The 22,011-nt window shown below is 44.4% G+C and overlaps 2 protein-coding genes across 5 annotated transcripts in view; both read right to left on the bottom strand.

The window, feature by feature from the left end:
• The window catches only part of LOC142098374 (uncharacterized), a 50,364-nt gene extending 49,575 nt beyond the window's left edge, over positions 1 to 789 (bottom strand). The window contains exon 1 of one of the 2 annotated variants that reach the window (XM_075181177.1): positions 109 to 789. In XM_075181177.1, the coding sequence (XP_075037278.1) occupies positions 109 to 134 (26 nt within the window). In that variant the 5' untranslated portion in view covers positions 135 to 789. The remainder of the gene's footprint in view (positions 1 to 108) is intronic. The other variant, XM_075181178.1, reaches the window with a different exon arrangement.
• Positions 790 to 6,184: 5,395 nt separating this feature from the next.
• The window catches only part of IQCB1 (IQ motif containing B1), a 149,991-nt gene continuing 134,164 nt past the window's right edge, over positions 6,185 to 22,011 (bottom strand). For all 3 annotated transcript variants that reach the window (XM_075181170.1, XM_075181169.1, XM_075181172.1), the window contains 13 exons: positions 21,391 to 21,506; positions 21,144 to 21,306; positions 20,545 to 20,674; positions 20,326 to 20,419; positions 20,154 to 20,253; positions 18,640 to 18,812; positions 16,980 to 17,089; positions 14,750 to 14,859; positions 13,211 to 13,353; positions 12,967 to 13,115; positions 11,624 to 11,755; positions 11,139 to 11,295; positions 6,185 to 6,818 (listed from right to left, as the gene is read on the bottom strand). In XM_075181170.1, the coding sequence (XP_075037271.1) occupies positions 6,586 to 6,818; positions 11,139 to 11,295; positions 11,624 to 11,755; positions 12,967 to 13,115; positions 13,211 to 13,353; positions 14,750 to 14,859; positions 16,980 to 17,089; positions 18,640 to 18,812; positions 20,154 to 20,253; positions 20,326 to 20,419; positions 20,545 to 20,674; positions 21,144 to 21,306; positions 21,391 to 21,506 (1,810 nt within the window). In that variant the 3' untranslated portion in view covers positions 6,185 to 6,585. The remainder of the gene's footprint in view (positions 6,819 to 11,138; positions 11,296 to 11,623; positions 11,756 to 12,966; positions 13,116 to 13,210; positions 13,354 to 14,749; positions 14,860 to 16,979; positions 17,090 to 18,639; positions 18,813 to 20,153; positions 20,254 to 20,325; positions 20,420 to 20,544; positions 20,675 to 21,143; positions 21,307 to 21,390; positions 21,507 to 22,011) is intronic.

Below are 22,011 nucleotides of genomic sequence, written 5' to 3'. Positions count from 1 at the left end.
ATGGAGTTAGGTTACCCCGGGGTCATCACACAATGCTATGTCACAGTAGGAGACAGGAGACATATGTAAAGTGATCACACCCCCCTCCGCACAGTGCCAGCTCCTTACCATGATCCGAGGGGTCTTCCCATCATTCCGCAGTGTGTCCCCCATCACCTCCCAGCCCAGGCAGGACACGCGGTATATCCCAATATACAGTCACCATTGTTCTGACTCCTACCTGGTGTGTGTCATGTACAATGTGCAGTGCCCAGTGGGTGTGTACTGGATGCTCTATATTAGAGTATTGCACAGGCTCTCTGGTACATATATAATACCAGGAAGGTGTGTATATTGCATATGTTATATGTGTATCCTGTAAGATGTGTGCAGCAGGTGTATATTATGGCTTGACAGTGCAGTGTGTATGTGCTATGTGTGCAGTGTATATATTATGTGTGCAGTGTATATATTATGTGTGCAGTGTATATATTATGTATGCAGTGTGTATTATATGTGTGCTGTGTGTCTATACTATGTGTGCAGTATATATATTATGTGTGCAGTGTGTATATTTGTGTAGTTTGTATTATGTGTGCAGTGTGTATTAGGTTTGCAGTGTTTATATATTATGTGTGCAGTGTGTATATACTATGTTAGCACTATGTATTAGGTTTGCAGTGTGTATTAGTTGTGCAGTGTGTATATGCAGAGTGTAGTCTACCTGTGCATTGTGTGTCAGGCTGTCCTGCTGGCTCTTTGTGTGCAGTCTCTGCAGATCCAGCCTTTGCATTGAGATGAAGCTGAGAGCTGCCCCCTCCTCTCCATCATGCACTGTCTCTCTCCTCCCCCCTCCCTCACAATCTGCCCTCCCTCTTCCTCAGGGTCCAGCTACACCGGCAGCCCTTTTGGTTTTCCTGGTTGCCATCGTGACGGGGGCAGGGAAGCATAGAGGTGCCCGGGTAACGTGAGCTGCAGCCCCACTACTGGCACCAGCAGCCCGGGCACTGACTGGTATCATTCCTTTGTGTTATGTCTGATGTCAGAGTCTGCAGCGAGCTGGAGAGTTACTAGATACAATGTAACCTCTGCAGCGTCTGATGAACAATAACCGCCCCCTGCACCCAGTGTCACCCAAATTATATATCATCAACTCCTGTCCAACCTGACACTCACAGCAGCCTGTGTTCATATTACAGTCATATTCATTGTGCATATTATATATATATATATATATATATATATATATATATATATGATTTATCTCTATCATCACATTGATAATAACCCGCTAAAAACACACAATACCCCTCTGTAATGCCACACATCGAATAAGAAGTGTTATTCTCACTGTGGCTCAACAGCTGTTGTGGAACTACAAGTTGCAGCATACAGTACAGTCCAGGTATAAATATACCCCAATAATCCGTGATGCAGCTGCAATACCCAGAGCTGCCAAGAGGAAGTGTGGGCACCAGTGCCCCCGGGTGGGGGGTTTGGGTAACCGCGATGACCCCCATTTTGCCACCTGACAGCAGATCAATTAGGTTTTTTTTGGGGGGGGGGGCCTTGTCTTGTTCCCCTGTTACAATCCACTATTGTACATATAAGTGGTATTTGTGCGGTGTTCCCATCACTCACTGCTCAGGGGACAAATCACATGCTCAGACCCACACTTAGGGCCACATACCCACTGCCATTAGAATGATGCGTTTGTAATACAATTATGTAATTCAATTATTTAACATCTCTTGTTCTGAACGTTACTTGTTCCATGTCAGTGGTCCGTCTATCTCTAACGCATGTTCAATCACCACTACACGACCACTACAGGACCCCGCGCTGCTCCCCGGCCTCAGCAGCGGATGGACCAGAACCACCTGACCACCCCAAATTGTTATTAAATAGTACATAGCCTTATATATAATGTACCCATGGGCACCTCTTCTAGTTGGCATATCATAATGTGGGCACCTCTAGTGGATAAATTATAATTAAGGGGGAACTGGCAGGTATATAATCATGATGATTACTATGTACAAATACATTAGGGGTCAATACCGAGAGCTTTCATGGGAACATTTTACCCCAAGGACCATACACAGGACACGTGGTCACCCCCTAAGGTTAGAGGAGAGGAAATTTCACAACCAGCAACGGAAGGGGTTCTTTACAGTAAGGGCAGTCAAGATATGGAATTCATTGATAGGGAAGGTTGTGATGGCAGATTCAATAGATATGTTTACGAAAGGGTTAGTCAAATTTTTAGCGGAAAGGTGTATCCAGGAATACGACTGTTAATTAAAATGAAGGATAGTAGTGGATATAGGGTAAAAATAGGACTGCAATATTGGGTCTGGGGGTATTTTCACAATTGAAACAGATTGGCGGTTGCTTACTCTGGATTAATTTCAAATATAAGTGCAGGATCGCAGGAGATCCAAAATAGGTTGAACTTGATGGACTGGTGTCTTTTTTCAACCTCATCAACTATGTTACTATGTCGGCACCTATAGTGGATGGTATATAATCATGTCGGCACCTATGCTGGCTGGTATATAATCATGTCGGCACCTATACTGGCTGGTATATAATCATGTCGACACCTATAGTGGATGGTATATAATCATGTCGGCACCTATAGTGGATGGTATATAATCATGTCGGCACCTATACTGGATGGTATATAATCATGTCGGCACCTATACTGGATGGTATATAATCATGTCGACACCTATAGTGGATGGTATATAATCATGTCGGCACCTATAGTGGATGGTATATAATCATGTTGGCACCTATACTGGATGGTATATAATCATGTTGGCACCTATAGTGGATGGTATATATATAATCATGTTGGCATCTCTGCTATCTCAGAAAAGGTAACATTTGGCAGTGAATTTACAGTTGGACTAAACCAACAATTTTATTTTATTTATATTTTAAGGAGGAAAAAAGAAAGCAGATTTGCAACACAATAATCTCACTTTCCAGCAGATACACGTCAGTGTAACAACAACACAAGTGTAACATTAAACAAGACAGAACTTGTTTTGGTTACAAACTGGGTGTATAACCATCTAGTGATTATAAGTGATGTATTTCTTCATACTCCCAAAGCTTTGTAATCCTTCTGAGCTGCGTTAGCTTTTAATACGATTCGGCCGATTTCATTTCTGAGGATTCAGTAACTGATTTGGACACCTGGAAATCTGCACTAATGTCAATGAGGTTATAGGGGTATAATAATCATCTACCGTCCTCGATTTGGCTGCATCCTGTGTACTAAAGTATCAATAAGAGAAGATTTTGTTTCTCTCTTAACCTCACTAAATTACCCTATTACCACCCATTACACAACTACCCCCTGACCAACATTGTTGTGGGACAGGATCATTTAGCTTATGAGTCACTTTTACCTTTGCAGTCTGGCTGGGCAAAAATGCAAAATGTAGACTTAACCTCATGTGTCAATCTCCCATTGTCCCATAGATTGTAAGCTTGTGAGCAGGGTCCTCTCACCTCTCTGTCTGTTTTACCCAGTTTGTTTATTAGTTTACTATGTTTGTCCCCAATTGTACAGCGCTATGGAATATGTTGCCGCTATATAAATGAATGATGATGATGATGATGTTTCCTTTTCCCTCCTCTCCTGCAGGAATCTTATTTTTAACTAGTTATTTTCTTGTGGGTCGGTGTTATTCAAGGTACTAAGTATCACTAGTGAGGGGATGTAGTTGAAATGACTACAATGAAAACATTGACAGTCACAACATAATGCAGTAGATTTATGGCAGTGACACGTAATAGGGTTTTTTATTTCGAGAAGCAGGAAGTCCCTGGCTGTATATTGGTTTAATTTCTTGGGCAAGCATGGATATCAGATGAAGACCCTGGAGGTAGGTGTGTACTACATAGGGTATTTTTATTTATTTCAAATAAAGTTATTTTTAAAACAGGTGTGTGTTTTATGTACAGTTTGGCTTGGTGCACTACAGGTCCCAGCAGGCCCTGGGTGCCAGGGCATGCTGGCACTTGTGGTTCCCCAAGTTCATCTGCTATAGTGCCACCAGCCCTGGCTAGCAAAGCTTAGTGCTGATAATAGTAAAATCGGGGAATCCCACATTTTTACATTTAGTGCCGTTTTAAATCTAGTGCTTTAGGTCAACATTTTGCCTGTCGATTTTACAACCCTGTAGACATTTTACATGTCAATATTCTAAGTGTGTGGACCAGTGGCGGATCCAGGGGGGGGGGCAATCACTCACCCTAGCAGCACAAGACCTTAAAATTTGGATCCAAGACACTGATCAAAACGGCTGGAGGGGCGGGAACCAATCGCAGGTGGTGGGCGGGATTTCCGGGGCCAGCCAATCAGAATGCAAGAGGGCCGTGATTAGGCAAAATCCCCCCCCCCTTCTAAAAATGACATCTAGGTCCGTCCCTGGTGTGGACCTGTAGACATTATGATTGTCGTCATGTTGGTGCAGACATTTTCACTGTCACTTTTTTTTGCTCTTTCCCTATTTCTACTTTATGGCTCAGCTGACCTTTCAGTTGACTTCTTTGGTTGGCTGCACACTGCCTGCTCCAACCACTTGAACCCAGTGACGGGATCGGTGTACACAATTAGGGGACCAGTTCTGTGCACTAGGGTCTGTTCGGACAGCCGGAAGCTGAGCTCAGGCTGCGCTCACTGATGTCTCCACCGCGTCACAGGGCTTAATATCCCCAGCTCCAATCACTGAACAGGACTCTCATATAGAGGATAACACTTCTCATTGTACAACCGGTCTGTCTCCAATACTTCTTGTTTCCACAACTGTATTATTCATATATAACTGACTATATATTTGTAGGAGTGTATATAATATGTGCTAGATGGGGACATGAAAACAATATTTATACACAAAAAGGCCTTTGAGACCTATTGGGAGAAAGTTTTACCTTTAATTAAATTGCTGTTTTAAATCTGTGCGTCAATGTCACCAGACAGCGTTGATTTGCCAGAATCGCACTTTGATGCATTTACCCCAAGTGGTTTTGCTCACCAGACCAGGTCCGGTCCATAGAAGGTACCTAGTGGTAAGCACAACAGAAGACCGGTCTACCCTTCAGGCAGCACCGTGGTCACAGAAAACTCTATAATGCACAGAACAGAGAGAGACCTGCAGGGAGGAGGGGAGGGTGGTAGCGCACTACCAAATGGATAAGGAATACGCATATAGAAATGGTTCAGAACTTGTGTAAGAAATGTTACTGTATTGTATTGTACAGGTTCAGGAAGTTTTACAGCTCATTGTTTAGTTGTGAAACACAGTTTGGTTTTGAATTATTTAATATATTTCCATGTTAACTGCTCATCTGTTGTCTATTGTGATTATTATAGTTGTTAGAAATAACAATTTAGAAAGCAGGTGCATGCACATAGTAATGTCATCTTAATGACACCACATAGGAAAACATCTTTATGGAGGAGGATAAATAGGATCTTAGTGACGTCAGATCTTGGGTTGAAGGACCTAGATAACTGGGGGTGTCCAAAGCCAAGTAGCCCCCAGACCATCTAGTTTATGCGCTTGCTCAGAAAGTGAATCAGCTGCTTGTAATTAGAGGTTGGTGAATTATTCGCAGACGCTGATTGAGGCTTCAGTAGTCGCTCGGCCGTAGGTTGGGATTTGCTGGGTAATTTTTTTTTTGTACTCGTGTTGGTAACATTAGATAGGTAATTGAAGTTGAAATAATATTTCATGGCAATTGCATATTCATTACATACAAAGTAAAAGGTTTTTGTACATGTTCACAAAGACATAAGCCGGGTGTCTCTGTTGTCAAGCGGACGCTTCGTCTACTCTGAATACGGCGCACGTACACTTGTACGCAAGTCACCCATAAGCTTGTGTCCCGCTCTCAATCATTCCACCATCCACACTACCGTTGTGTTACTAGTGAACTCAAAGTACACAAATATTTACACATAAATAATTGTAAACTAAGCAATAAGCTGTCCCAAGTCTCATATTGATTTATTGTATATTAACTGTACTTACACCCCATCAATATATCACAAAACAGTGTCTGTATAGACTGAACACAGACAGGAACAGTAATTAATTAGTAATTAACATTCAGATCTTATATCCAATCCAAACTTTCTACACAAACACACAAAACAAATATCACAGCAAAACAGTTTGAAGAATAATGTTTATTATTAGTTGAAAAAATAAAATATTAGAAAAACAAAAACACTAACAAGCAAATATAACATACACAAATGTGCATAGAATATCTACATATTAACATGGCTATGTTCACATGGGTCACGTGACAACAGATATAGTACTTTGGACATGACGTGACATTTCTTAGTCTCCTCTCTGGTAAAGTATAAAACGAAACGCTTCCCATGTCAGAAACGCCGAAGCTAGAGATGTGACCAGTGAATGTCGTTATTCATAGAAATGGCGTCTATTAGACCTGGTATGGAGGAATGTACATCTCAGTGGACCAGACATAAGAAACTACAACGGGACAGAGATGTGGAACCATCTGGCTGATTAACTGAACAAAGGTTTTTAGGGTCACACTGACTCCGATAAATTAGGGCTGTTTGCTCCCAGCAATGAAGATAATACCATGCTCTAGGTCAGGCATGTCACCCACAAAACCAACGTCTTCCTCTACAAATTCATCGCTGAGTTTCTTCCACCAGGGCCAGCGACTACGTTTCAGCATCGTGCTGTGACACTGCTTGGCTTTAAGGGCCACCGGGACGGATCTGCTGGTAAATAACTCGATGTCCTTTTCTGTGGCGCCTCTTAGACTTGGAGCAGCTGGAAAACAAGTCAACAGCCTGGTCAGAGGGAACGGAGGGGTAACGGGTCAGCAGCCTGGTCAGAGGGAACGGAGGGGTAACGGGTCAGCAGCCTGGTCAGAGGGAACGGAGGGGTAACGGGTCAGCAGCCTGGACAGAGGGAACGGAGGGGTAACGGGTCAGCAGCCTGGTCAGAGGGAACGGAGGGGTAACGGGTCAGCAGCCTGGTCAGAGGGAACGGACGAGTAACGGGTCAGCAGCCTGGTCGGAGGGAACGGACGGGTAACGGGTCAGCAGCCTGGACAGAGGGAACGGACGGGCAACGGGTCAGCAGCCTGGTCGGAGGGAACGGACGGGCAACGGGTCAGCAGCCTGGTCGGAGGGAACGGACGGGCAACGGGTCAGCAGCCTGGTCGGAGGGAACGGACGGGCAACGGGTCAGCAGCCTGGTCGGAGGGAACGGACGGGCAACGGGTCAGCAGCCTGGTCGGAGGGAACGGACGGGCAACGGGTCAGCAGCCTGGTCGGAGGGAACGGACGGGCAACGGGTCAGCAGCCTGGTCGGAGGGAACGGACGGGCAACGGGTCAGCAGCCTGGTCGGAGGGAACGGACGGGCAACGGGTCAGCAGCCTGGTCGGAGGGAACGGACGGGCAACGGGTCAGCAGCCTGGACAGAGGGAACGGAGGGGTAACGGGTCAGCAGCCTGGACAGAGGGAACGGAGGGGTAACGGGTCAGCAGCCTGGTCAGAGGGAACGGACGGGTAACGGGTCAGCAGCCTGGTCAGAGGGAACGGACGGGCAACGGGTCAGCAGCCTGGTCGGAGGGAACGGACGGGCAACGGGTCAGCAGCCTGGTCGGAGGGAACGGACGGGCAACGGGTCAGCAGCCTGGTCGGAGGGAACGGACGGGCAACGGGTCAGCAGCCTGGTCGGAGGGAACGGACGGGCAACGGGTCAGCAGCCTGGTCGGAGGGAACAGACGGGCAACGGGTCAGCAGCCTGGTCGGAGGGAACGGACGGGCAACGGGTCAGCAGCCTGGTCGGAGGGAACGGACGGGCAACGGGTCAGCAGCCTGGTCGGAGGGAACGGACGGGCAACGGGTCAGCAGCCTGGTCGGAGGGAACGGACGGGCAACGGGTCAGCAGCCTGGTCGGAGGGAACGGACGGGCAACGGGTCAGCAGCCTGGTCGGAGGGAACGGACGGGCAACGGGTCAGCAGCCTGGTCGGAGGGAACGGACGGGCAACGGGTCAGCAGCCTGGTCGGAGGGAACGGACGGGCAACGGGTCAGCAGCCTGGTCGGAGGGAACGGACGGGCAACGGGTCAGCAGCCTGGTCGGAGGGAACGGACCGGCAACGGGTCAGCAGCCTGGTCGGAGGGAACGGACGGGCAACGGGTCAGCAGCCTGGTCGGAGGGAACGGACAGGCAACGGGTCAGCAGCCTGGTCAGAGGGAACGGACGGGTAACGGGTCAGCAGCCTGGTCAGAGGGAACGGACGGGTAACATGTCAGCAGCCTGGTCAGAGGGAACGGACGGGCAACGGGTCAGCAGCCTGGTCGGAGGGAACGGACGGGCAACGGGTCAGCAGCCTGGTCTGAGGGAACGGACGGGTAACGGGTCAGCAGCCTGGTCGGAGGGAACGGACGGGCAACGGGTCAGCAGCCTGGTCGGAGGGAACGGAGGGGTAACGGGTCAGCAGCCTGGTCGGAGGGAACGGACGGGCAACGGGTCAGCAGCCTGGTCGGAGGGAACGGACGGGCAACGGGTCAGCAGCCTGGTCGGAGGGAACGGACAGGCAACGGGTCAGCAGCCTGGTCGGAGGGAACGGACGGGCAACGGGTCAGCAGCCTGGTCGGAGGGGCTTCAGAAATAGGAATCCTAAGGATAGACACACAGACACACAGACTTACAGGAGATTATCCCTTGTAGGACAGGCACCAAACAACCTAGATTATATGGTCAAGAGAGCGGGATCCAGTGTACAGTGCTGTGTAAATCTATGTTTTATGCAACAAATATTACATGAATAAAATATCCAGTTTAAGGTCTGCAGAATATTCCAACAGGAAGTATCGTGTGCAGGAGAAAATAAGATATGTTCCAAGAAAATTATATAATCAAATTTAAATGACTTCATGAACATGCCTAATTAATTTCACTTGATTATGTCATGTTCAATGTGACTGAACAGATATTGAATATCTAGTTTGCAGACAATAATTAGTAGATACAATGTTTCATATTGTAACGTAAAAATTGTTTTGTATTTCAAAATGTTAACTGTAAAAAGCGCTACGGTGCTTCCAACCATCTATACAAATCCACAGTTACCTAAGATACTCATTTGCTTGTAACGAGGGGCTAGTCTGGATATCTAATTGGCAGTTTATAGCAGCCATAGGGTAAGATGCTGTCAGCATACAGAAGACAGACTATTCATTCACTGATTAATGCTATAATAATATGATTACTGCATGTAGTGTGGGTGATATAATAATCCATCCTACATATTTTTACATCATTATATGTTTTATATTTATACCAATATCAATATGGGATATAGGAAATTAGGTAGTTATCAGTTTGCAGTAAATGTGTAAATTAAAACGATAATAGTTTAAAATTAGATTAAATAGTATAAAATACGACTTGCACTTATAGGGCCTGTTGACAGAACCCATCTCCGAAACGCGTAAGTGGACACAAAGGGTTAATCCACTACATGCCCTATAAGTGCTTGTCATATATATTTTATTTTTTTTACAATTTAATAAGATTTTGACACACTTGATGTACTGCACTCTACTTATCACCACTCTCTGCCTCTGTATCAAAAACTGGATAAACGCACTCGTTTTGCCAGCAACCAGATGTTGATAATTGATGAGAGACACATTGATTAGTTTCAAGCACTTTAAATAGACAGTGGAGCCCCTGCAGCCTTCACGCGCTTCTGAAGGAATCTCCGGAGAGTGATGAAACGCGTCAGGTGGGGGGATTTAAACTCATCTTTGAGTTAGACAACGATCTAATGGCTGCTGCTTATTTTTACTCTTTGATATCAAGCTGGAGTTACATTTGATGCTGTGTTTAATTGTATTACCACTTAGGGGTATATTTACTGCAGGCTTGATAAAGTGGAGATGTTGCCTATAGCAACCAATCAGCTTCTGGCTGTCAATATGTAGAATGTACTAAATAAAATGATAACTAGAATCTGATTGGTTGCTCTAGGCAACATCTCCACTTTTTCAAATCCGCAGTTTAGTAAATATACCCCTAAGTCATGTTATATCCTTGTGCTAAAATTAAGGAAACCAACATTTTTAAAACATCATTTGGGACGAATGGCAGGTTCCTACTTTATGAACTTCTAACATTACAGAAATTTAAATGAACCATGTAGATACACTGGGCCCGATTCATTAAGGAAAGTAAAGCGCAAAAAATAAAAAAATAAAAAATGAGTAACTTTGCACCTTGGCAAAACCATGTTACGTTGAAGGGGAGGTCAATTTAAAATGTGAGGACAGAGTTATAGTTGGGGTAGGACATGTACCAGATCAATTTTTAATGTCAGTGTAAAAATAAAGCCATCAAATATTTGTGTGTTACATGAAAAATCAGCCGGTATTTATCTTATGTGCAAAATAATAAACTCATTTGCACCCCTTGTATTGTAACATGGTTTTGTCCAGGAGAAACTTACCCCTTTTTTTGCCTTATTTTCCTTAATGAATCAGACTTATTGTCTCACTATTCAAAATCTGGGACTGAGTGTTCTAACTAGGGAGCAATAAGCAGCCAATTAACAGGAATCATTGCTTGTACCTTCATTTTCAGTAGTGTGTGTCTATATTATATATGACAAACACAAGATTGTTTCAGATTATATATAGGCTGTAAAAAGCTTTACATATTTTGATCTTTATATGAATTAAATGTTCTTTTGATTTATTTAATAAATATATCTCTCTCTTTAGTGAAGGTGGTTTCATTCAGAGAATATTAATATATGATGATTATTCACCTTTAATAGGTAATTTACAAATATTTAAATATTTCAATTAGGTTTTAATGATTCCTCTGTTACATATTTATGAGTGTTTACATTATGATGTATAACACCGATGAGCTACGGCAAACGCATTAGCGCCGCCAATTTTGTTGTTCAAATGCAACGTTTTTGGGGTTGGCAGATATTGCCCTTTTTTTTTTTTAACAGAACGATTTCTTTTCCTATATGTTGTAGCGCTGATTGGAAGGTTTTGTTTCAGCCTCCTAGAGAATGTTGTTGGTAATATAACGGTTTGCAGTAGACTGATGAGTACATACCCATCAGCATGTTAATATCGGTGTTGATCTGGGCCAGCAACGCTTCTCTACGCTGATCGGCCTTCTCCTCCGGCTTCCTCTTTAGCAGAAACTGTCCCAACTTTTCCTGCACCTTCACATACAGCTCCTGGCTCTGCTCTGGCGACATCTGCTGGATCTGAGAGGAATAGACACCAATAAGACCCATAGTTAGTCCTGGCGCACCGAGGGTGTAACATCTGCATAGATCTTATCATGTATCTATGATACACAGTAACAGAGGAATATCTTCTATAGACTGCAATGTGATGTGACAATTACACAGCTGCTGTATGGAGTCTGTTTGAGATACTGTTAATTGGTGGAACAAACGCAGCAAATTGCATCTAGTAATGTAACAATACACTTTGTGGTTACAGGACTCTAATATACACAAACTACAATTCATTAAACATTGGTATCCCCAGCAGTGATTGGCTATAGCATTACATCTAGAAGACGCTGACCGGGTGTCGGCTGAGGCCGCTGTCGACCTTCTGCTGAAGCTGCAGCCGCCGTGCGTCAGTCAGAGCTGGGTGTTTTTTCCAAGGCGATAATGATTCCCGTATCCGTCTGCGTTTATTTAAAAACCTCAATACCTGTGTGATGCAGAATACAGAGGAGAAACACAGATGTAAGACAATCAGTTCATACCTGAAATAACTGCTGCAAACTCTATATTGTTATACTACACACAGCACCCAAACATCTGTACATTTGTACTACTGTAAATCAGCGTCAGTATAGTGTGACCCCCCCCATAGCGCGGATGACCCCCCTATAAACTGGTGGATTAATGGCTGCAGCTCACACCACGCGGTAACACCATGGGATTGAGCCACATTATTTTCTATATAGATGGGAAAACGTGCAAAGCCTCCTTATTCCCACTCCTTATATGTAATAGGCCTGAGAGATTTGTCGAGGTTCCCCGATATAGGGACATCCCATCTACCTAAAGGTTTCCGTATACACTTATCCCAGCATTCCAAAGACACAAATTTGTAACACCTAAATGTATGAAGTTACAGATCTACCCGAGCCACACCCACATTACAGACACCACTTCCCAAAATCTCCAATCCTTTTACATCCCAAAAATCAGGACAGTGGGGGGTATGCACACGGGAAAAGTTCTGTATCTTCAGCTGAGACTGTGTAGACATCAGGGATCAAGCTGTATAAATCACACACAACATATTACACGCTGGTTCTGCAACAATAACCAACAAGAAATACTGCCCTGAGCATGTCGGACAGCAGATCACACACTAAGGTGGCAGCCATATATACACTGACAGACCCCGCCCCTTCCTGTTAGGAGGATAGATAATGCAGGATACTCTGCCTGAGCTAGTATTTGAGGAACAGAAGGAGAGGAGCGCCCTCAGCCCCCCTGCAGCGAGGAGCGCCCAAGAATGCCCTCAGCGCCCGCAGGGAGCAGCGCCCTCAGCCCTCCCGCAGCGAGGAGCACCCTCAGCCTCCGCAGGGAGGAGCGCCCTCGGGGCCCCCGCAGGGAGGAGCGCCCTCGGGGCCCCCGCAGGGAGGAGCGCCCTCGGGGCCCCCGCAGGGAGGAGCGCCCTCGGGGCCCCCGCAGGGAGGAGCGCCCTCGGGGCCCCCGCAGGGAGGAGCGCACTCATCACAATGATAAAGACACTAGTGAAAATTTTTCAAATTACAGGGAATCTGTTTGGTGACTGAAGCTGAACATGACAGACACCAGGCAATAAAAATTACAGAAAGGGAAAAAATGGGGTCAGGGTGTCCAAACTGTATCGAATATAAAAGAAAGTCGCTGCCGCAGACTCACCGCCCTCTGAATGAGAACTGCGGCCTTGTACTGTCTAAGTGTCTGTTTCTGTTGGTGGAATCGTCTCCTGGCTTTATATCCCTTCCAGAGTCTCTGGACTATCAGCGCAGACCGCTCTTGTGTCTCCAGGATGTGTCTGTCCATTTGTCCTGCAGAAGACAAGACACTTTGAACATAGACAGCATGCTGGGATTAGTAGTACAGACACACAGCGGTCACAGACAGACTGAGGCTCCGGTGTTACCTGCGCTGACGATCTCCAGGAGCGTCAGCTGCTTTTCCCGGAACGCCCTCATCGCTCGGAGTCTCTGCAGCCGCAGCTGCTCTCGCAGTTGTTCCTCCTCTCTCCGTCTCCTCTGGTCAGTGATTTCCAGCTCTCGTTTAGCTCTAGATGTGTGAAGAGAAATATCAGTTTAAGGACGCTCTGAAGACTATTCTGCATCAGCTGCTGAAGGATCCATCATTAGTGGAGCTCTTCATTCATTACATACGGGGGAAAATACAGATTTCGTAGAGCTCTTTCTGAGAGGAATTTCCAAGTCTGAACAATGTGTTATGTAACCATTATTTTATGGAAGTATTATATCATTTTATATGAAACACTTGTACCACGGGCAGTCTGTGATCTACGGCTAATATTTCATTTCATCACCGCCTTATTGTGTATCATGGAACCCACCCCCAGCCAGCATATGATGTTCCTTACTACTGGGACAGACTGACCTGCCAGCATTTGGAAGTGACGGATATCTCACATATGACCGGCAGATGCGCCCCTACTAATATACTTGTAATAACAATACCACACATTGGCCACTTATGTTCAGCACAGACGGAACTCACCTGAGCTCTAGAGAAGATAGATAAGAAATATTTGCATATTTTAAATTAAATTTATATAATAATATTATATAATAACCAAAAGACTTAAAATTATTTATAGAAACACGGGGTCTCTGGGCACTATCGTAGCCACTAAAAACACAGCAACAGCATAAAAACTACATACTGTGGGCAGCACGGTGGCTTAGTGGTTAGCACTTCTGCCTCACAGCGCTGGGGTCATGAGTTCAATTCCCGACCATGTCCTTATCTGTGTGGAGTTTGTATGTTCTCCCTGTGTTTGCGTGGGTTTCCTCCGGGTCCTCCGGTTTCCTCCCACATTCCAGAAACATACTGGTAGGTTAATTGGCTGCTATCAGAATTGACCCTAGTCTCTACCTCTCTGTCTGTGTGTCTGTGTATGTGTGTGTTAGGGAATTTAGACTGTAAGCTCCAATGGGGCAGGGACTGATGTGAGTGAGTTCTCTGTACAGCGCTGCGGAATCAGTGGCGCTATATAAATAAATGGTGATGGTGATATTTGTCTGAAATCATCCATCAACATTTATTTATATAGCGCCAGTAAATTCCGTAGCGCTTTCACCCTCTGATACAATAGATGGGGTGGCACAGAAGTTAGCATTGCTGAGGCATTTACAAAGACATTCTGTTAGGTTAATATGTTTCTAAAATAAATGAATCAGTGGGGCAGGGAATATAGACTGTAAGCTCCAATGGGGCTGATGTGAATGAAAAATATTCTATGTAGAGCGCTGTGGAATATGGTGGCGTTATATGAACAACGATAATACTGTAGATGAAACTAGAGCAGAGATAGGTCACCTCCGGTTGTGCGACTACAAATCCCAGCATGCCCGCCAGCCTCTACCAAGCTGATCTATACAAGTGAGGTCCAGGATTATGAAACATTATTGAACATTGATCCTGTGACCGTTTGTACCTAAAGCTCCTCTGTAACGACGTCACGGCCCTGGGCAGCTTCTTCATCCTCTGTCTGGTCTGAAACCCCCTCCACACGGCCTGGATGGTGCCCGCTGCGCGGTGCAGCCTCTGTACGCGGGAGAACACACGTTACACATCAGGGCAGAAGACAGACTGAGGAATATTCCTAGTAATGGCAAAAGGATTGGTCTCTGTACCTAACAGACAATCACGTTCTGGACTAGACTAAAATAAACTGTAATAATACATTTTTATGGAACACAAACAAGACAAAATAAACGGGGACAATATAACTTCTGTTTGCAGATTGTCAATAGACTTTTACAACTGGTAACATGGAGATATCGCCAACGATACTGGAAAAAGTGTCCACAAAATTAGCACAAGGGCCGAAAATAATCCAATCAAAATCAATGGATACATTATTGGACATGAGGTCAGTCCTGCGGTCATCTTACCAACGTGTGACCCTTGTGTTATCCGGGTACCCGGCCTGCTTGCTGGATCTGACCAATGTAGTAGCCACGTGTGTGCCCAAAATTAAATGTGATCCTGACAAACCGGAACTCAAGACCTGGGCGGATACTGAGAACGTCACGTTGCTACCTCTCCGACCTACACTTGTCACATATTACACTTTACTCTCTCCGTATAGGATAAAGCAAACTCCTGCTCCGTACCCCTCTCCTTTCTCCAGGATACTCAGGAAGAATCGCTGAGCAGTGGACGTCTGGGAACTGACAGCTTGATACACATTACGGGAGAGTTTGCTCCCACGTCCTTTGCAGATATACAAAAACAAATCCTGTCTCCTCTCTCCTTACACTTCCAATACCTCCAAATTCTCAGCTTCATTCAATCACAAACATCTTCAATAAGTCTCCTTAAACCATATAAAGAAACTGCATCTATTCAGGAGGCTGTAAGGGAACAATCTCTAGAATCTACTCGCTCCTGACACATGTTTACCGGAACCTCATGAGGACGGCTGGGAAAGGGACTTGGGGATCTCATTGGACTATGATGGATGGACTACAATTAGGGTAAAACTCATAAAATATATCCACATTGGTACATGGTCCTGCAAAAGATTAATTGCATCTATCCCCTCTCATACTACAGACGCTGGAGGTGTCGTGGCGACATGGTGGGATGGTCCCATCACCCTACTGTTTTGGAATACCACCTTATATCTTATCAGCAGGTTAACGAAATTTGGGTACCAAGGAATCCTTCAATACTTCCTCTCAATAACCCCATCAAGTCTTTGAGTAAATCCACTGGCATTACTAGAGAGCGAGCGGCCAGAATCCTGCTCCCCAGTAGAACATGGCTGATCTGGCATATATCCTCTATATATCTATATATCCTCTATGGAATAAGTCACAACACACAACCCAAATTCCATAAGTCCCAGGACTCCTGGTTCCAATAACTCACACACTCCAGGTTTAGATTAATAATATCAGTAAGCTCTTATAGATCCCCCTCGACATTAACACCCCCCCCCCCCCCCCCCACAGTCCTTACAAGTCCTGTTGTTCTATCTCCTCTGCACATTACAGCGTTTAGTATTTTATTAAGTTACTATACACCATCTAATTCTGTTTTCTCACGCGTTACCCGTGGCTGCTCTGTTTGTGCTTGGGCCAAGGTAACCACAAAATATAATGAATCAGACCCATTCATTCCTTCATAGGAAACAAATAATCTAGATTGGTCTTCAGCCATCAGAACGGCTGGTTAATAAATATAGATGAAATAAACAAACATTCACAGGACAGTGCTGCACTAACGCTGTAAACTTGTGGAGTTTTCCTTTCACGGTGCTCAGAGATCTTCAGAACGGGATCTCACCTGACTCACAACAGAATAACTCATCTCTCGCCAAAGCTGAAAATGCCAGATCTGTGGCAGTCCCACACGTGGCAGTAACCACACAGTGCAGACACCGTACTCTATGTTTGTGTATATACTGTGCTACAGTGACACTCCAATGTCATAAATAAAGACATTATAACCCCAAAAAATTATGTTGCATAAATCGATTACAGGTGAGAGACTAAAGCTAAACTCTGCAGGCGAGATACACTCTGAATAACTGCTCCAATACAGAGGGCGGCGGAGCATCCCCCCCCCCGGTATATATCTACCACGTCTAATATAGGCGTGCAAAGCCTTCACCCTACATTACAGAGATGTAGCACCAACCAGTCTCTATATATTACCTGCAGCTCCTCTTGCTGGTAAGAGCTGGAGTACAACACATCCAGGAGGGCACCGAGCGCTCGGCCAAAACCTTTTCCCGTCCACTGTTTGCTCAACAGAGATCTGAGTCCTGTGTAGAGAGAAGTCTGGTGTAACACTGACCTGTGGGTCATCAGAGAATACAGAGGTAGTAACGTATATCCCTGTATGTACCTAATGATCTACAGATCATCACTCGGTATCGGGCATAGGATCATTTTACTTGGAGGACAATTATCTTATTATCCAACGCCTTATATACAACACATAATTAACAATCATTTAGACCAGACAGCATAGGATTTAATTCTCCTCTTGATTCACAGTTCTGCGCTCACTCCTCAGATGAGATGAAATAGGTGTTTAAAGGGGCGTCCTGATCACAATAATGTGGACGACCAGTGGAAATGCTGCAATTTGGTTACTGAACTCCCTAGAAATTTAGGGTTCGTTTTATTCTTTGCGTGTGTGACTTGTAAGGCAATTATTTGTATATGGTTAGAGTGGTTAATTTAGTATGTTTTCATATTTATTTATTATTACTGATGGAGAATGACTCCAAGTATCCAGTTAATTAAGCTAAGTTTGGGACTTTGTTTATTGAATTATAAAAACTGTTGGGACCACATGTCGGACGTGGGACTATATTAGTTTCAGTGTGTGTGTGTGTGTGTGTGTGTTGGATCTGTCCTATAATTAGGTATTAGAAGGTAGTAGGTGACTGAGTCACATGACAAGACTCCGCCCCTCCTTTAACCCAAGAGCTCAGTACGGGACAAACATGAAATTACGTAGTAACAGAAGTTCCCAACAACTGTTGTTGCAACATAAATTCAAGGCTGAATTCTAACCATATATTTTCATGATGATCTAATAAATGTGATGTTTTTTAACGAGCCGTACAACTATCCTGAATATGTCGGCTTTCTCTACAGTTGGATTATCAGAATTCTGGCAAATAAACATTGATGCAAAATTCTGGCGTACAGAGAATGAGGCGACGCGTTTCTCAGGAAACCAGCGTCTGTTATACGTTCTCTCTCAATATTTGGTGTGCGGAAGCAGGTCTGAAAAGGCAGCGCAGAAGTGGGAGGATACGTGAACAAGGTTTAAAGAGCCAATAACTAACATTAAGATTTGTTATTTATCTTGGAGGGCTGAGACATTTAAATGATCTGCAAGTATTGTCTGGGTGCAGATCTTATTCTAGGTCATTATAGCTGAAAAACCTGCTCCAGGAATCTATTTATCATAAATCTGAAGCCTGTTCTCCTGGGAGCTTTCTTATAAATGTCTGTAAATGTCCCTCCGGTTCCTGGGTAACACTGGCACTAACAGTGTAGTATTTCTGAGAAGAGACTATCAGAGAATTCTGCATTTTGACTCTTCTGTGCTGCAGGTGTGTTACCCACATTATCCACTGTTTGGTATGGTTGGCAGAGCCACAGACTGGAAAACCTCCGTGTGACATCGGCCTACGTTTCCCTATCATTACAAAGATCTAAGAAAGGAGATAAAACTGCGGCGTGCACACAAACTATTCCTCCCCAGTCAGACCACCAGTGTAGTATCAGAGAACCTAGATCTGATATTTCCCCATCTCACTGCATGAAAACCCAGAATAAGTTTTGATGCAAGTACCTTTATAGCGACTGCCCACCATCCTTACGACGCTCGGGTTGGATTCTACCATTAAAAGCAGCGACCGAGTGGCAGAACTCCCAGTGACGGGATTGGATGAAGCAGAAAGCTTATACACAAGTTCATCTAATATCGGGTGAAGGATCTTCTCCGGAACCTCGCTCAGGACCGCACTGCAGATGACAAGACCCATTAACCCTTCTGTGAAATGTGGATCCCTATTTACCAGAAAATAGTTCACTTAATCTGCTATTGAGGAATCCAAAGGATCGTTTCAGCTCTTTAATCAATAATAATAACAAATTCTTAATAGAATTTAATTAAATCATTTAGTAATCAAAGTCAGATGATCATTAAAAATATAAAGCCCCATACAGCTTATGTATTGTCTCGTTGGGGGTTATAGCTGCATCTACACGATTACGACCAGTAAGTTTCTACTTGTTGTATTGTTACTGTTGTGAAGAATGGAGAACACAAGGGGCCTCTGTTCTCTTTCGGTGAGAGCAGCTATGATGCCCAGTTGTTGGGCAGTTGTGTTTCAGTTTAGTACACAGATAACGTTATATACGTCTTTCCCCGCAGTAGAAACAGGTCTTTATTAATAACTGCCCCCGGATGTGAAGAGTTTCTAAAGCTCATTCATCATAAGCTTGGTGAGCGCACTTGTTGTTTGATTACTTGGTCTATTCCCAATAACTGGCCTATAGGAAAACGACTCTCACAAGTGCCTGGTAATGTGGATTTTGCTCATCTGTTTGACGGCACAATAAAGTCTTATCCGCTATATGACATGGAATGAATCCCGATACCTGTTGGCTCGCAGGATGTTCTGCAGCACAGACATTACTAATGTTATCCGCTATATGACATGGAATGAATCCCGATACCTGTTGGTTCGCAGGATGTTCTGCAGCACAGACATTACTAATGTTATCCGCTATATGACATGGAATGAATCCCGATACCTGTTGGCTCGCAGGATGTTCTGCAGCACAGACATTACTTATGTTATCCGCTATATGACATGGAATGAATCCCGATACCTGTTGGCTCGCAGGATGTTCTGCAGCACAGACATTACTTATGTTATCCGCTATATGACATGGAATGAATCCCGATACCTGTTGGCTCGCAGGATGTTCTGCAGCACAGACATTACTAATGTTATCCGCTATATGACATGGAATGAATCCCGATACCTGTTGGCTCGCAGGATGTTCTGCAGCACAGACATTACTTATGTTATCCGCTATATGACATGGAATGAATCCCGATACCTGTTGGCTCGCAGGATGTTCTGCAGCACAGACATTACTAATGTTATCCGCTATATGACATGGAATGAATCCCGATACCTGTTGGCTCGCAGGATGTTCTGCAGCACAGACATTACTAATGTTATCCGCTATATGACATGGAATGAATCCCGATACCTGTTGGCTCGCAGGATGTTCTGCAGCACAGACATTACTAATGTTATCCGCTATATGACATGGAATGAATCCCGATACCTGTTGGCTCGCAGGATGTTCTGCAGCACAGACATTACCACGGTTCCTGTCTCCACATCGTCAGTCATCAGCAACTGCAGGAAATGCTCCTGTCTGAAAACTAGAAACGAAACACTAGTGTCATAACGAGCCTCCTACACCCTGTGTTATACATCGTACATATGCAAATTACCAGTTTCTGCCAGCTGAACGTGACCGCCGAATAACCGACATACAGAATCCATCACCAGTCTGAAACTGCGAAGCAGTTCCCCTTTCTCTTCATCCTTTCATAAAAACAGATTTAGAGGGACACTATGCTGAAACGTTACTTTATAAACAATGTTCTGTAGACCCAGCCATGTTACACATACACCCTGCAGTATACCGCTAAATCTCCCGGAATAACTACCTTGACTGACCGAACGTATCGCGCTTGAATCCGTCTTGCCAGCACCAGCATATTCAGAACCGCGACAGGCAGCTGTTTGGTGTAAAACTCTTCTGGATCGTTCTTAGGATTGAGTCCCACACAGCAGTTACTAGGAGAAGATGCAGCACAGTTATCAATTACACTCAATACATCATAAAATAATTAATGTTTTGCTCATAATGGAAAGATGTGTCCGATACTGGGAGATTAATTGCGGTCTATGAAAGGAACATTACAAAACATCGTACACAGTGACTACAACTTCTGGGACACTCATATTGTTTCAGCAAACAATGGGTTTAAATGAATGTTTGTTTTCTTTTGCAGGGTCCAATGGTTGGCCATCAGATCTTGACCTTTGACCTATTAGGTCAGTAGCATGGCTGCACCATCGTTCAGTACTTAATGGCCAAAATGATGGACGTGATGCCACTGTAGCCATATTTAATCCCCTTCCTTGGTGGAGGACATATGTAAACTTAGAATGATAGAAACACGTTTCATAAATCTGAGTTTTTATATGTGCACATATCTGTCCGCATAATGTTGTGAATTAGGACATCTCATTTAAATGTCACCTTACAACATCCGCTAGACCAGCCGCTGTCACCCAGCCGCCTTCCACCCGGCTGTAGTCTTGTTTCAGAACCAAAATACAGTACTGGGTAAGGTCATAATGATATAAATCCTCTTTAAGTTTCTGTAGTTCCGTGCTTCCAGCTGCCACACCTTTCAAAATCTCTGTGGACAAAGCAAATAATTACTAAGCACACTTCAGCATAAGGAAAGCCAAGCCCTAATAATTGTGGGAATTAACGAGTTTACCTTTCAAGTTCAGCAACAAGACTGGGACAGACGCATTGCTGCTCTCAGTTAGTTTAGATGCCAGATCCAGTATCCTCCGATCCACAGTTTCTGATGTTTTATTACTCATCTTCCTTCTGTGAAGCAACAGAAATAGGACTATGATTCTGTCCTGTATATTATCACTACAACTCTTCAGTAACTTCGATGTGCAACATGGTCACCTGCATTCAGCATTTAGATAAAAGTGCTTCCAGAGCTATATTGTGTTATTATAGAATAGGTCTAAACACTACGTTTATTACAACGTGACTTATCGGACACACATTTCATTTATGGGGCCATTCAAAGTAATGACCGTAGAGGATAATAACCTGTAAAATGATTAATAGCTGTTATGATTCCCTGACAAATACACTTACACTGCCTGAGGTTTATCCATACAGGATATAGAAACATTCGTCCAACATCACCCAAGTCACCAAGAATACAATGTTTTACTCCTGTTTTAACAAATTAATTAACTTTGGTTGAATTAAAGGTGATGCAATGAAAAAATCCCCTTCTCCCCCAGGCTTTTCTGCCCAACCACACAACGGGAAGGTGACCGACCCGTCCCTCATATCCTCATCATTACCATAT

The sequence above is a fragment of the Mixophyes fleayi genome, chromosome 7, assembly GCF_038048845.1.
Source record: "Mixophyes fleayi isolate aMixFle1 chromosome 7, aMixFle1.hap1, whole genome shotgun sequence".
Lineage (NCBI taxonomy): Eukaryota > Metazoa > Chordata > Amphibia > Anura > Limnodynastidae > Mixophyes > Mixophyes fleayi.
This window is presented reverse-complemented; position numbering and strand designations above follow the sequence as displayed.